The sequence below is a fragment of the Harpia harpyja genome, chromosome 14, assembly GCF_026419915.1.
Source record: "Harpia harpyja isolate bHarHar1 chromosome 14, bHarHar1 primary haplotype, whole genome shotgun sequence".
NCBI classification, from domain to species: Eukaryota; Metazoa; Chordata; class Aves; order Accipitriformes; family Accipitridae; genus Harpia; species Harpia harpyja.
This window is the reverse complement of record NC_068953.1, coordinates 18,073,742-18,090,378: the sequence shown is the minus strand read 5'-3', so window position 1 is coordinate 18,090,378 and position 16,637 is coordinate 18,073,742. Positions and strand designations below refer to the sequence as shown.

The 16,637-nt window shown below is 38.6% G+C and overlaps 1 protein-coding gene across 10 annotated transcripts in view; it reads right to left on the bottom strand.

Moving 5' to 3' along the window:
• MEGF11 (multiple EGF like domains 11) overlaps window positions 1–16,637 on the bottom strand; it is a 293,615-nt gene that overhangs the window by 178,003 nt on the left and 98,975 nt on the right. For all 10 annotated transcript variants that reach the window (XM_052807167.1, XM_052807164.1, XM_052807170.1 and 7 more), the window contains one exon: window positions 11,093–11,185. In XM_052807167.1, coding sequence (XP_052663127.1) covers window positions 11,093–11,185 — 93 coding nt within the window. The remainder of the gene's footprint in view (window positions 1–11,092; window positions 11,186–16,637) is intronic.

Here is a 16,637-nt window from a genome sequence, read left to right as displayed (position 1 = left end):
TTGAGGCAATTCCTGGCATGTTGAAGTTTGCCTTCCCTTTATCATTGCCATTCCTTTTGTTCTCTTAAATTCATTGTAATCTTCACCCTCTGCCCTGGCTGTGGCGTCTCCCACCACCATTCTATCCCCACTCCTTCCCCTTCACTTTCTTATTTTGATAAAATCTATAATTTCTACTTGGTAGAATCAGCCAGTAACTGTCTGCTCACAGGTTTCAAATTCTTGATGCCTCACATGCAGCATAGTGCTCATTTTGCAAAACATCTGAATTCAGCTATTTATTGTCTCAAGTCCAGTTATCTGCCCACTGAGCTCCTTTCCTATCCCCAGCTGCTTCTTTCTGTCATCTCACCTTGTTTATTTTTCCATTCCCCCCCAAATTCCTTCTCTGTCATGTCTCAATTTTTATTTTGCACTGCTTTTCATTCCATGCTTCCCTGCATATCACCTTCCCCCTGCTTTTCTTGGATTTGGCCCCTGTTCATAACTATATGTTTGTAATCGGTGGTTATGCTACAACCACCTCCTCTGGAGTCTCAGGTACGATGCTAGCAGACCATCTGCTCATTTATTTCCTTTGGTCACAACGCATTTCCTCATTTTGTATGCCTTTCCTTACAGGTAACTATGGGCCCTCTACATTCCCTGCCAAAGCTAGATTAGCAGTGAGAGCAAAACGCTCACCTGCGAGCAGTGGTGTGAAGACTCTGTTCTGCCAAACCCTGGATTTACAGTCAGATATGCATTTGTTAAGTCCGCTGCTATTTCTTTACTTCTCTCCACATCACTGAGGCAGACAAGCTGTCAACAAACATTCTTTTCATTGGGGACACAGGATATCTGCTCCTGTGGCAAACTTTTTTCAGTGTTTTATAAGGACTACAAATCAGTATCAGGGTATCATGTGAGGTTTCTAGGAGGGATTTTCATGAGTGTAATTTAGGAGAACAGGATTTCTCAGAGAAACTTCTGAAAATACTTTACTTCAAAAGTACACTATCATACTTACAATAGCACAAACAGTGGGTAAAACAAAGAAGAAAACTCCCTGAAACTTTCCCATTTTACACATAGTGATTTAAGGTCATCATGGCCTACTCTTGGCACTGAGAAGCTACTAGAAATGCAAGTGATTGTAAGGCTATTGTAAAAAGAAATTCCAAAGAAAAAATTTACCTAAGTTTTACCTGTACAATAGCACGTTTATCTCTAGCTTTCACTCTAAAAGAGGTCTCTTATTCATACACAAATATTTTATTGACACAGAAATAACTTTTAAAACAATAAATAACAGAATGATTCAATATACTGTCACATACCCATTAGGCAATGGAGTAAATCGGCATTACCATTCTCTCATTTTAAACTGCCATGTTGCATCACTTCTGCATACTCTTCTGCAGATCTGATCATCACATCTCTAAAGTTAGTAAAGCTGCCTCCAGGCTATATTTTAAATGCAACCCACCCAAGACGCCAAGGCCAGCTGCACATTATAGCCTCACTCATCTTTAGCAAAGATATTAATTGATGGCTGAGCTCTTACCAACACCACTGCAGTCTGCCATCCTTTTTCAGATCTGATATGGGCCCAGTTAATCCACATAATGAATATACTCAACTCCCACAGAAATCAAAAAGAAATAAGGACTCCCCACCTTGTGGAAGCTTATCTAAGATCACACAAAATCAGGGTGAAGTCTGAAGAAAAATTTTAGCATGTAACACTTTCCTTTAGCAAAGACGCTGCCTACATTAAACACCGGGTCAGTGAGCAGGCCTAGGAAGGGAGAGGACGCCAATGATAAGGACTTCATTTTCAGAAAGCTGTTCAGTACAGCAGCCAAAGTATAGTTAAAATACACCCCGCTCCTATTTTTTGAAATAAAGTATTTTAGTATCTTTGTATGTAGATGCTGGAATTTATAGCTAAACAAAGAAACAATCACTAACAGGGAAAGCTGCCTATCTACATGCTTTCTCCCTGCAACCTTTCCTCCCATGCATGGGCATGCTCACTGATGCAGTTTGAATGTATTTACTGACTCTGCCTCAGCTCTCGGGTATCAGTACACAAGAAGGCTTGTATCTAATGCTAGGTGATGAATGACTGCTATTTTCTAGCAAATTTTACCTGCTGGGGGCCTGAGGTAAATTTCAAGTCTTATGTCTGAATGAAACCTTTCGTTTCTCTTTTTGACTTCAACCTTTAAAGACCGCCCATAAAACAGTATTGTAACTAGGAAGAACAGCATCTTTTGAAAAATCCTAGGAGCACTGAATGGGGCAGTAGGGCCTTTCCCAGTCGTAGCACATGTCTCTGGAGACAGTTACTCATAACCCGGAAAAAGTCAGAGGAGGCCTGAGGCTTCTCCAGGTTCAGGTGCCTGAAAAAGCTCCCATGGGATTTTCTCATACCTTAGTGTTGGACAGTGAGCTGAGCTCTGCCCTCTCAAGCATTCCTTGAAATACCTCACCATACCTAACACAGAGACAAGTGGTTTAAAAGCTTTCCCAAGGACCACTATACTTTTTTTTCTGTTTGTTAGCAAGCAAAAACCCCAGGAACACTTTGAGTGGGTGTCCACATCTGAGATTTTTGCCTACACTTTGGGAGAGGGAATTCTGCTCTTTTCTCCAAGTGACAGGTCCTTAGTGACCAGGCCATAAAATTATACCAGTGGTACTTTTAAATTGATCTAAAGTCTGTTCATTTGTATAGTGCACATTTACAGCCACATTATTGTAAGATGCTCCAGCAATGAAATTCAGCATTAGCAATTCAGTTCATTAAAAAGGATATTTTAGTAGGATCTTTCTTTTATAGCTATTACCCTGTTTAAAGTGAGAAAAACCTCAGTCAAATTAATAAAACTAACAACTCATCACACATACACTGCCTTTCTATGAAGTGTCCTCTGCTCTCACCAGTTCAGCAGCCAAGGAAAGATGTATGTGAGCCAAATTCCCCCTTGCACAACCACACAAATGCACAGGAATGCATTTAGCCCATTCGGTACTAGTAACCATGGTTTCATTTATTGAAAATTATCCTTAAAGTGTAAAGTTTTAGTCAACCATCAAGCCATTCCCAGAGAAGAAAACAGCTACATTATAAAGTTCACTTCCAGATGTGGCAGGTGTGCTCAAAGTTCAGTGGGGCTCTGCTTTGGGAGGGCAGGCTACTCTGTACACTCAGTTACAAACACCTCACGATTCTCTTGCTTTGGTACAGAACTTCCATGTGTAAGCCTGCTTGCTCCCAAAGGTTCACACCCGTCTCTGAAATCTAAATGTCTTTTCACACTCTCTTTTGAAGCATCCGTCCCTGACATACTGCCCTAACAATAGGCAATAAGTAAGTTTTTATACAACAAGGTTTGCCTGCAGCTTCCCTTATTGGTTTACAGCATGAATTCAGCGTTGGATTCAGAGAGCCATTACACTGATTTTCCAGAGAGATGCAGCATATACAATTGCCTAATAATTTGGTTATATGGAACACAGAATTTCCACACTACTCATATACAGCTCACCAGGGGCTGGAGAGTGGGTAAATGCGAGGTGATATGCCCAGGTAGCCATTAGGTCTTAAATCTGTCCTCTCACCTCCTGTTTGTCAGCTATGATGTGCCTTAAAGCAATGTATATGTATAAATATATCAAAATTATAATTATACAATTGTTGGTTATTAATTATATAACATATAGACTTTTCAGTGTATCATTTATCTAGATTAGGAAAGACTCCTTTCTGTATGTCTTTTATTCCAGCTAAGCACTCGAGGACCAGATCAATACAGGCATGTCTGTTGACCACTGCAGCTGACCACATAAACCCTAGCAGCCCCAGTCTATATCCACAGAGTCACTTTCTTTACAGTAATAGAGAGAGAAAGTCTGTGTACATAGAAAAACTACACCAAGAGAAAGAGAAAGACTCCAAAATGATGTTGCTACCTCAGGCCAATTTAGAAGACAAACCCTTAGCATGCAGCAGCCCCATCAGCTACTACTCTGGGTACAGATGGGAAGCATGGTTTTAACAGATCACCTGAATTTTATATGAATATTCACTCCAATACATAACTCATTATGGGCTTACCTCTTAAACCAAAGCAGCCAAACATGGAAAGAACTGGATGTTTCAACAGGAGGTGATTGTGGTAATACTGTAATGATTACATATAATTGTGCAGACTTATTCTGGTAACATTTTACATTTTTAAAAAATCTTTATTAGACAACTGGATGCCTGTTATACTACATACCCAAATTATTTTCTTAGCACATCTGTATCCTCTGGTACTCACCTGTGTGGTAGGTCAAATCATCATCTCTGTCTAGAACTAAGGATCTGTTCAGATCACTGACTTGTGTATCATGGTCTGCTCTGCAGGAGAGCTGGCATTACGCTTGAACTTCTCTTTCTTGATGCTGGTGAAGCTGACAGTGGGTTTAGTTCATTGAAAGAAGTACCTGCCACTGCGCAGCCTGGTTGATACCTAGTAACTCTTGGTCCTTAAATGAGATCCTCATCATGCTGATTTCCCCCCCTCATCTCTTAAGTTCCCATTCAGATAATGACTTAAGTATTACTCTACCTTAAATAACATGGGTTGTTCATTATTGACTTTAAAAGGACTATTCATATGCATGAAGTACATTGCTAGATCAAGCCTTAAGAGGAACGGCATGCACTGGAAGACAGAACTCCAGGGACTGGAGCAGACAGAGTCAGGTCAGCTCAACTGACTCTTCAAAATCATTCAAAAGACGTAGTCTCAAAGGAGGGCTAGGAGTGCTGGAGGGAAATGATCTGTCCCTACCTTGGCTTTAGACATGACCTGCTGCTTTAAGGAAGGAAGTCCTTTCCCACACTCTGACAGGGAAGATGAAGATGAAGGTGAAAGGTAAAAGGACACAGGGTGCTGAATTTCTATTTTTCACTCACTTTAGTACAAGAGTTAAGACAACTGGCAACTGATCTATTCATCACAGTGAATCGCATAGAAGAAGTATAGAAAGAAGTTTCTTCCCAAAGTAAATGCTGGATCTACTTTTCCTTTTCCAGAATCAGCTGTTGCCCTTTGCTCAGCCCAGGTTCCTGTGGGAAAAGCCAAGGCTAATATGACTCTCATACCTTTCCATAAGCTTTCAGCACCTCCAAAGTAGTTAACTCATGGAAGCTTAGAGGATACTATTATATCTCTAAGACAGTGAGGAGAAACTGCCACAAACAATTGAGTAGATAATAACAGCTTCAGCAAGTGACAAAATATTCCCACCAAATGAAAAATGATGGATTAGCCCAGTTTAATGCAGCCAAATTTTCTGTGTAAAAATATATACAGGACACGCTCCTGTGCTACTAACTGCACTGAACAGCAGCTTGTGTTTACATTTTTATTCCCTGGTTACAGGCTGTCCTGCGTAGGCTGGGCCCATGAAGATACGCTGCTACAGAGACTACTTAACACATGCAACCCGGGTACACAAGCCCAAGTGCGTGGGCCCAACATCCAGCAGAGGCAAAAATTAAACACAAGCTGTTTACCTGATTACACCAGTTCAGCAGCGGCTGGAGGGAGTTGAATATTTTTTAACTTTAAGGAAGAGCAAATTGTTAGAACTGAAAGAGACAGAAATCAATTCCACCCTGTAATTGCTACAGAAAGATCCTTGTATGAGCCTCATTGGAGCTTGTTTTTATACATTTGCATCTCTTAGCATGATGTAGTTGTCACTGAGTCTGCAAATCACATCAAAATTAAGCTGCGATTTGAGCTTGGCTTAAATGAAAAGTATATTAAAACTTTAAAGTCCACATCCTATGGATATGAAATTCTGTTTCAGCTAAAGCAATAAGTGAGCCTGGATCCCAGCTGAAGTCTCACAACTTTCAACAGATCTTTAGAAACTGCATCTAAACTCAACAACTGGAGCGAAAAATGAAATACATGGGCTTTGGTGGAAACAGAAACTCTGTACCCAGTTCTGTCACCTCATTTAGCACTTAGATACAACAGTCACTGTGATACAAACCCAGAAAGATAGACAAATTCCCATGCAAGAAACATGGACAGATGTCCTTCAGGGACACACCCTGAATCTAAGTAGTGGCCGACTAAGTTTAGAACAGCTGAGGTCTTGCACCTTTGCACCTCTTTGGTGGACCTTGGTGGTTTCCCAGTCAATCCTATCCTAAAAACCTGAGGACAAAAAATTAATGATTCTGGCAGATCAGTCCCTGACATTAGGCTGAATTTTGTTTGAGCCTGTATTCACAAACCAGAAATCTTTCCTTTGAACTTTATTTCTTGTTCAGAAATAGTTCAAAGCATTTTGAGAACATGGAAGCCAAAATCAAGCCTGAAAAACACCACAGACTCACTTTAAAATACTCTATTTTTCTCCTGAGATTTCTACTGTTGCTTTCAATAGCTTGTCAAGCAACCCCCCTCCAGATTTAGCAAAGTATCTGCAGTTCTCATTCATCACAAGTCTCAGAACTGAAGCACTCCAGCTGCTCTAGTGCTATACCCTTAAATGTGATCTTGCTGTGATGTTATACTTGCCTGTTGTTATGACCTTGGCTATTTTTCACAAAGAGATAAAGATGAAATAGGTTCTTGCTCTTAATGACAGTTTGTACAAAATATCCTTTCCAAAGAAAACTATGTTATCCATATGTGTACATTACTGATCAGCCTATGCCAGACAGCAATATTATAATCTCTCTCCTCCAGGTGACATAGCATGAAGAAATATGGTTTGGCATTGCTATGCCAACATCTCTTTAATTACACTTTGGGCAAGTACTACATTTTCTCCCAAAACTAATAGCAAAGCAAACATTTTGAAAACCACTTTATTTTTTCATTACAAACTCTGTGTTTGTTTACTTTGAAATTTCAAACTGGCACACACAATTTTGGAAGGTTCTTGCTTTTAATTCAGGGCTCTTGCTCTGAACTTTCTTTTTCCTACCTGTTGTCCACAGTTTTGTGAATCCCCTACTAACCAGAAAGATTTCTGTGATCTTCCCTGCAATGAAAAATGCTCATGAGAGTCAAAATGGTCTTCAATAATATTGCCTGGTGAGTTTTAACATTTTGAAAGAAAGACCACCTTATTCCTCATAGGCCTGATGAATTCAATGAGAGGCTTGTTTAGATTTCACTGGGGTCTTTTTAGCTGTTTCTTCAAAACTGACTCAGCAACATCCTTAAACACCTGTTTAATTTAAAGCACTTGAAAAGTCCTACTCATGTGTCAAGTTAAGGATATGCTTAAGTGCTTTGCTGGATCAGGGCCTAACGGCTTGCAAATACAGATGGCTATTATCAAGACCCAGAAGAGGCCAGGTAACCACCAACAGTCAATTATATTCCTACCAGAACTTCGAGCCAGTATATCATACTGTTTGAAGTTAATTGCTTTGAAATAATTGGACAGGTGAGCAGGTAAGTTCACACAGAGCATTTGCAATTTTCCTTTGTATTTAAAAAAACAACAGTGCAGATTGCATGGACAAAATGGGCATGATTTTAACAAAACAAGTTAAAAGGGAAGGGAAAAGGTATGGGGTTTTTTTAAAGACTTTTCCTTTTAATTTTTAGCATCATTAAAACCTTGAAAACATTTATTCAAGAGCTTCTTTAGTTAATACCTCATTACTTCTCTTTTTATTGTTATGGTAATCAAGGCTTAATATATTGCAGCTTTATAGCATGAAATCAAGGCTAGGCCTGTGGGCATCGACAGATGTACAACAGCATGCAGTAAAACACAGGTATAGAGGCATGCAGAGCTGAATATGGCACAGTGTTTTTTTATAATTGTTTAGCAATTCATCTGAAGTTATTTTAACCTTGACAACAGATGAACTCTAACATGTACCATGATCAGTCACTGGAAAGCTGCACTGAATAGCAAGGTTTGTGATTGTTGTCTTACAGGCTGAGTTTTAGGAAAGCATGAAACAAAGTCTGAGAAAGACAATTAAATTGTTTGGATGACTACAGGCTGTAGCTGTAACTATTCAAAACATTTCACTGAGTATATTCTAGCCAAGGGAGAATTGTAACACTGGGAAACTGCATTTAACACCAAAACCTTGCCTCCCCATCTGTGCTCAGTGTCAGAATTCATACCCTCTCCTGGCATGGGCAGTCTTTGCAGCACACCAAAAAAGAACATTTGGATCGGACTTCTGGTTATGAAGTGACACTTGGAACTTGTGCTGGAGCTCTGCTTATGGTTGAATTTCACCCATCAAACCAAATGAAAGTTATATATAACTTTCAGAAAGTTACAACGGTCTTGTCTGCAGGGTGTTGAAATACTATCTCAAAAAGAGTGAGTGTCTCCAGATCTTTTCCAAGTAAACAACAACAGATGACCCCCAGTGTCAGGTAGGCTCCGCTTCTCAATATTGTTTTCAGGAGAGATAATTCAGGAAACAATTACAGCTCCTGGGACATTTTTCTAAATGTAAAGGGAGTGTTTCGGCTAGCAATCCCTTTCACAGTAAAATAGTTTAAAACAGCCAACATTAAAAGCAATATGCCTGTGACTTAATAAAATCACTGATACTGGGGACCATACAGGAAAATTCTACAGCCCCACGGAGAGTGGGGTGGCACGCACACAGCCAACGTCTTCAGTTTATCCAGAGCACAGCCCTATAGGGCCAGCCATTCAGAAACATCCAACAAATGGTATTTGCCATTGCAAACATGTAACCTTCATAGTAGCTACCCAATATTAATGAAGCAACAGGAAGAAAGTACACACAGGTAATATATTATTCCAGTAGAAGTGAAAAATGTTTTCCACATTATTACTGGATAACAGTAAGACATGACCTAATATGTGGATCATCAATGTATCTGAGAAATCCAGTTAACCTCAGTTAGGCAAAGGCTCCCAGCTTCTCTCTTCTCTCTTGGAAATACTTAGAGTAACAGTGTACTATATTCAGCTGATATCTGTTCTATATCTTTTAATTTAAACAAAGTCTCCTAACAATAAAGAGGCCAGTCATCCAAAGTGTCAAGATGTGTTCAAGTGTCAAGAATAGTGTCAAGAATAAAGGTGAGCAGCATCCTCAGCTGCAGTAAAAGCTAACTTCTGTGAGGCCATTCCCACTTACAAGTATTACACTGGACAGTGCTTGTCAGATCAGACCTTAGGACAAGAATGCATGTTGCCCAGCTTATAACAAATGGAATGAAAGACAATGGGCACTATAGTCCAGCGAACACACTAATTATATTAATAAAATGAAAGCTTAAATTTTGAAGCTAATCCTGGGCTATCATTTATAAAAGTTAACAGGGCATATTTAATTTAGGAATTGGCTAACGCTTCTCTTTCCACCGCTGAAACCTCATAAATGAAATATACTGGATTGCTGCCCAGTGCGGAAATAAAAGTTATGAATAATGTTTCTATCTCAATCATTGTCAGTGCTTTAATATTCCTAATTACTTTAAAAAGCTAAATATTCAATATAGGAAAAACCTTCTTTTTCTTTTTATCTTCACTTGCAAGATTAGTGCAATTTAATAAGAGTCACTGGGTAGTTTTAGTCCACGAGACCCATCTGTACTTTGATATCTTATCCTTTCGTCTTCATTTTTACAGAGAATGGAGTGCTTGTTACTCTGTGTATGCATGTGTGTATAAATGTATATATCTATATGTGTATGTCCATGTTGTCACAGTTCGGTTTTTTTAATTATTAACTTCTCTAAGCGCACATGCACTGTATAAATACTCACTGGCTGTTAGGTTAAACATATCTATTACTAAAATTAACCAGAATGAGTTCCTGAGATTCTATACAATATTTTACAATTGAAGGTACTATTTTTCTTTTTTAAGATTATTGTTATAGAAATATATTCAGTATCTTATACTGCCCAATTTTTCCCTTGTCTACATGTCAGGTAATCCCAAAAGGTTGCTTCAAACCCCAAAGCATGGTGCTTCTTTCTGTCCTTCCTCCCTGTTCTCTCCCTATTGCCTTTTCTCCTGTAACTGAGGAGACTGCAGACAAAACACCAGTAACTTGACCAGAGAAGAGTCTGCCCCATTGACTTCAGCCTCTGGAGGTGTTTATCCCCAGTCGCATTTAACTCCTATTATCTTCTAATGCCTCCCTTTGTAGATCCCTTTGCTGTTATCTTTTTGCCTGGTAATGATGCCTCTTCTTTAAGATTCCAATCAATTTGTGAGAAGGGGAGGAAGTAAAAGCAAAATGAAACATTCACTCAGTAAATGACTCACAGCATCTTTCTCGATGCAGCTTTATTTACTTGCCTGATGCACAAATAGACTTCATTTAACAAGCTTATTTCCGTTATGTCAATAACGTATTGGGCCTGTGTTACATAACATCTCTGATGTTTGTACTGAAAAGAACACTAGCTGTTTCATTTCGGCATGAACTGATCACATAGACTTGAACTTATCATCACCAATTAAGAGAGTTTGACACACAAAGCATCCCCAGCTGAAAGAATTGAAAGCCTCAAGTGTGAATTAATTTCCTAGCAAAAGGTGCAGAACTCCCACCTCTACCGTTTCCCTAACTTTTGCAGTATGGATAATTTAAGCTGTGGATTTCAAGTCAGAAGGTAGAATTTGGGCTGCATGAAAAGTCAATGGCAAAACTCCCACTGGCTTCAACAGGACAAGGATTCTGTCTGGAGAGAGTGCTTTCCAAACAACCCCAACTACTCCACAAAGCATTTAATGAAGAATGTGTTGTATTAAAGATTTAAGAGAGAAAAATTTCACAATAGACCTATATTATCTATATTGGTATCCTAATAACAGGACCAAAAGCATTAAGAGCAGCCTCTACTGCATTTAACATTTCTTTGTAAAAACAAGCAAAAAAAGGTGAAAGTCATTATCATAAGAAAGCATATTATCACATATTAATTGTTGCAAAATAACCAATGGACAATCTTAATTTTTCCACTTAAAGCATCAAAGTTCTAAGGCCACTGCTTTATTCAAGGCCTTTTTTTTTAATAGCAGCATATATCTTTATCACATTTTTGTAATCTTTACTTACCACTAGAGCAATCAGTACCTCCCCACCCTGGTTCACAATGACAAGTGTCAGGAGAAACACATCTTCCATGCACACACTCCTCTGTGCAGAGTGCTGTTAAGAAGAAACAATACACAGCATTGTAAACATATTAAGTGGCTGGTAAACATACAGTAAACTATGCCTTAGAGAGCAATATTTTGTTTAAAGATATTAAACAAAGCAAACACACAAAAAAGAATTACTTGCAAGATTTAATTAATACTAAGTGACCAAAATAAAATATAGGTCTCTTGACAGTGATAAACTCATTTGTTACTTCAGCTCTTTGTAATGAAAAATTCTTAACACCAGAAATTACTTTGGTTAGCAGTTTTGCTTCATAATAAAATTTTTACCAAATTGACTTTATTATTATATTACAGAATACCAGCTTCTTCTATTGCACTCAAGTTGCTACTGTTCATAAGATAAAATGGAGCTCGGTTTTGAAAGTATATTAACATTCAAAATAGATTTGTAAAAAATGGCTCAAGGAGAAGAAATAATTTTACTACATGATGTAGTAGCTATAAGTGCAGCCTTGTCTTTTCAAGGTCACCAAATTTTCCATAACTACAGTGTGCCATATCTTATTTATCCATTGTTGGATTATTGAAAGTTCAATATCCTCAAGGTTCAAACTATGAAAAACTGGTTGGTTTTAACTGTCTCACTTGCCAGTTGACTAGAGATATACATGGGAGAATCTCCTTTTCTTCTCCCTGGGTAGGAACAGCTCGTGGTTTTAAGACTTTTCTTCTCCTGTGCTGCTTTGATGTCTGACTTACTTTCTAATGTATGCCAATACACCCATCACATACAAAGAAACTTGGACAATACTGAATAACTATTTTAAAGGCTGAACTTTACTGCTTACTACCTTATTTCCATTTTACCACTTAGGACATTGCCAAAAACTCAGTGTGTCAGTGATTCAAATTGGATGGTTAAGCTGGAACATATAATTTCCATCTAGACTAACATGTATGAGTTACGAACAAATATGATGTAGTGGCAATGAGATCACTATATTAAAATATATATACATATATATAAAAGATATATCATATATATGATATATATCATATTTAACCTATGTTTGTATATCAGATGGGAAATGTGGGTATTGTGCTTACTTAACCAAGAACTGGCTGAAGCCGGACTACAAAAGACGTATTCCAAGACAAAGATTAATTCATTCCTGTCTAAAACAAGGCCAGCAAAGCTGATTTGGGAAGTAGCTTTGTGTTGCACTGGACCTGCATATGAAACACCCTTTCAGTTCCCAGGTACCTCATGGGCCAAATGTTTTCCACCAACATCTTGTACATTTGAACAATTCCTGCTGTATTTGACATTCTGTTTGGACTACCAGATTGGATCACATCTTGAATCTGCACTCAAGCTGGCAACAGAGTTGATGGAAACATTTTGCTGGCTATTCTGTATTTGGGTCATTGCAGACCAAACTCACTAAGCTATTCACAATGTATTTAAATCCAACTTCAAATCACAAGTGGACTTTGAATAATCCTATGGGACAAATCTTCCTGCTCTTTATCCATCAAATCACACGTGACCAGTGATTAGAATGTTGCCTTGTTATAACAACTGCAAGATCTTTCTAGATTAGTCATTTCCTTTCTAGGTTCGAAGCATGCCAAAAGTGCAATTTATTCTTATTTCATATCTTGTGTTTAGACAGTATTGCAGGGGGCATGAAATATTAATAGCTAATTCTCTAGTCGCTAATTGTCCTAATCTTTTGTGCATTTATTTTACTTGAGTTAGGGTTTCTGTAGACAGTGAGGCATCCTAGTCTACATCTGTAAGATGAAATTCAGGAGAGGGTATTAGAAAAACTGGATTTTCCAATAAAGAATACGTGCCTTCATGCAACCATTTAAAAAAGGCTGGTTATCTATGACAAGAAGTCTACATACAGAACATCCACAAACTTATAATTTGTTATTAAAAGTAGAGAGCACTAAAAGATAGATATACAATATGGTGGGATAGGGACACTTTGAAAATTCTGCCCCATGTAGCTTTATCTAAGAATACAATTCTCATTGATGTAACTCTTACACATTAGTTTTACAAGAGGTATGGAAATTGAAACTGAGATTTTTCTGTTTCCTGTATGGACATTTACAATAATAAATCATTCTTACATGTAAAACGTGCAACTTTTTTATGCTTTTAACTTGGTCGTGTTCTCAGGCCAAGGCATAATTTGTGAGCAAGAAGGTTGATGGTGGACTATTTCTCTTCCACATAACAAAAGTCCTGCTCATGAATGGTCTTAATTTAGTTGATTTAGCCACACAAACATGTCACACCTTAACTATGTTAACATAAATATGAAATAATAATGACTAATTAAGCTAATAAAGTTTACTTAATCACTTGTCTATGGCCAGAAGTGCTGACTTTTGTAGTAGTGCTCCAGTCCCTTGGGAAGAGACTCAAGATAGTATTCCTCATTCTAAAGCAATCAGTGATATGCAAAATACAAAAAAGTACTATAGTGTCCTGGTTTCAGCTGGGATAGAGTTAACTGTCTTTCTAGTAGCTGGTACGGTGCTATGTTTTGAGTTCAGTATGCGAAGAATGTTGATAACACTGATGTTTTCAGTTGTTGCTCAGTAGTATTTAGACTAAAGTCAAGGATTTTTCAGCCTCTCATGCCCAGCCAGCGAGAAAGCTGGAGGGGCACAAGAAGTTGGCACAGGACACAGCCAGGGCACCTGACCCAAACTGGCCAACGGGGTATTCCATACCATGTGACGTCCCATCCAGTATAGGAACTGAGAAGTGGGGGCAGGGAATCGCCGCTCGGGACTAGCTGGGTGTCGGTCGGCGGGTGGTGAGCAATTGCACTGCGCATCATTTGTACATTCCAATCCTTTCATTATCGCTGTTGTCATTTTATTAGTGTTATCATTATCATTATTAGTTTCTTCTTTTCTGTCCTATTAAACCATTCTTATCTCAACCCACGGGTTTTGCTTCTTTTCCCAATTTTCTCCCCCATTCCACTGGGTGGGGGGGAGTGAGTGAGCGGCTGCGTGGTGTTTAGTCGCTGGCTGGGGTTAAACCACGACATATAGAGAACCGCATCTGTGTTTTTAGGTGTTTTGAAGTCCTGCATAGCTGAAGATGAGCAATTAAAGAAGCAAATAAGGTAAAGACACTCCTTGCAACTGTGGGTTCTCTCATGTCTGGTTTAGTAACTTGCTAAACAAGCAGCTACGAGCTCACTAGCATATAGTCATTTAAAGCTGTGAAATTACACAGGAGTAATCCCATATGTGGGCGGTCACAGAAATCCCCCCTTTTTAAAAGGGGAAGCTTTGATATAAGCCATTTTATTCAAAGAGGCAAATAATCAGACTCCTGTACTGTCTGATTTGAATCAGGCCTATAAAGGTCCATATAAAGGTCATATTAGGGTACCACTCTAAAGTTTTACCATAGCAAATAAAATTCTGAATTTCCCCTATAAAAGGGAAGTCTTGCCTTGCTCTAATCTTTAGAGTTTAAATTAATTTTTCATTCTATTAACATTCAACATAATAGGATACAATGGTCCCCAAGGCATTCTTCATAATATACTTTGTACAGTGGTTTGCAAATGATCTTACTAGTTAATGGAACTATAAAAATTACTTGCACATAAAGGTCAAGAAAAATAAAGATAAGTATATACTTTCTGACACTGTCCTGTTCAACACTCAGCTAAAGGCCCCTGGAGTAAAGAAAACTTGTACTAATGCAAGGAATATAATTCCTCCCAGTATAATAGCCCAAGCAGTTCAACCTTTGGAATTCCAGACTTCTTATGTCTGCATTTTCCCTTGACCGATTCTCTTGAACAATCCAGCACCTCATTGATCAGTTTATTATTAGCATTCTTGGCATGAGTTTAAGATCAGTTTGTAGTTTCATTCAGCCTGGTAATAAAATGACCTACATCAAAACCCTGCCAAAATGCCATCTTTGTAGCAATGCGTTTAGCATGAGTTATTTGGCCATATTCAAGGTTACACAGCAACTGCTCCTTATCATGGAATAAAGTCAACAAAAGGGTTCTGTGACTATTCATTTGATGCTTATCACTTACTTTATAATTACAAACAGTGCTTTTTTTAACATGTAAGGTCAGTCCTCAGGGAAATAGATCTAAAGATTAAACTCTTTTCACACCTGAAATGACTGCATAGATTTCTCTAACACTAGCACTTATTTTTTCATTGTTGTCTTGAATTTGAATTTAGATATATTAAATGGGTTGTCTGTGTCTCCTATCTACAATGGTATGAAATAGCCTGGACGTTGTTATTGAGGAGTACACTGCTAAGTGGAGCAGACTCCTGCCTGGACAATACTTTCATTGCAGAGTTACTTCAACTGAGTGGCACCACAGTTATTTTTTCCCAGACAAAAGCAGCCACAGGCCATGGATGGGGAGCTACTCTGTCTTCCTTGCTGCTGCATTCCTCTGTATGGACCCAAACTATGACTTTGCAGGGTTTAACCCTGCTGTACCACACTGTTTATATACACTGTTATACCCTGCTCATCACTACATTATCAACCCATTCACTTCTTGTACTCCATTAAGCAACGTAACTAACACCTGCCACAATTACTTTCTTAGCCTCTTTCCTAGAGGTGAAAGTGCATTTAGAGAAGAGTTTCATTCTAGGGACATAAGTATGGAGTGATTTAGCTTGGGAAAGTTTTGTTAGCTTGTCCAAAACCATAACTTGTGTACTTATTTCACAAAAGGCAGAGTCAAAAAAAAGGTGTCTTGTGCTTGTGATGGAATATGGTAACATTTGCAGTGGTCCTTTGAACCTGGAGGAGTGCACAGCCACTGACCCAGCAAGTTCCATCTCCCTCCCACTTCAGCTGGTGGGACTTTGCTGTGCCAGATAAGCAACATACCTTCAAAACAGAGACCAGTATAATTACAAAGTCTAGAAGAACCCAGCATAGAAAGCAGAAAACAGGCTTCATTGACTGTGCTTATTCATAGCAGCGTGTGCTGCTGAAGAGATGTGCTGGAGTGTTCTGTACAAGCTAGAGTTTCCTGGGCTCTGTGGACTTTCTGCCCAGGGATTGTAGCACAGCCAGGAGGTGATGGAAAGCATAAATAAATGTAGATACACTATAAAAATGGAAAATATTGCTAAATGAAGATACAGACGCTACTATATGAGAGCACAATGAGAAATTCAGACACTCTCCTAGAACTACACAGAACAAACTGGTCTATCATGACTGCACACGTGGCAAAAGGACATTGCCCCATGACTGCAAGTTCTTCAAAATACTCTTCTTTTCTCTGCCTTAGCTGAGGCAGTCTCTGCCAGTTTTTCTTCACTATACACTGATCTCACCCAAACTCTGACCAATGTCGTATATTTGCTGTGAACCAAAGGTAGACCTGCATTTTTTCTATTATGTTGCTGGTATTTTAACTTCAGGTCATCTAACCAGTTTGCCCCACGCTTGA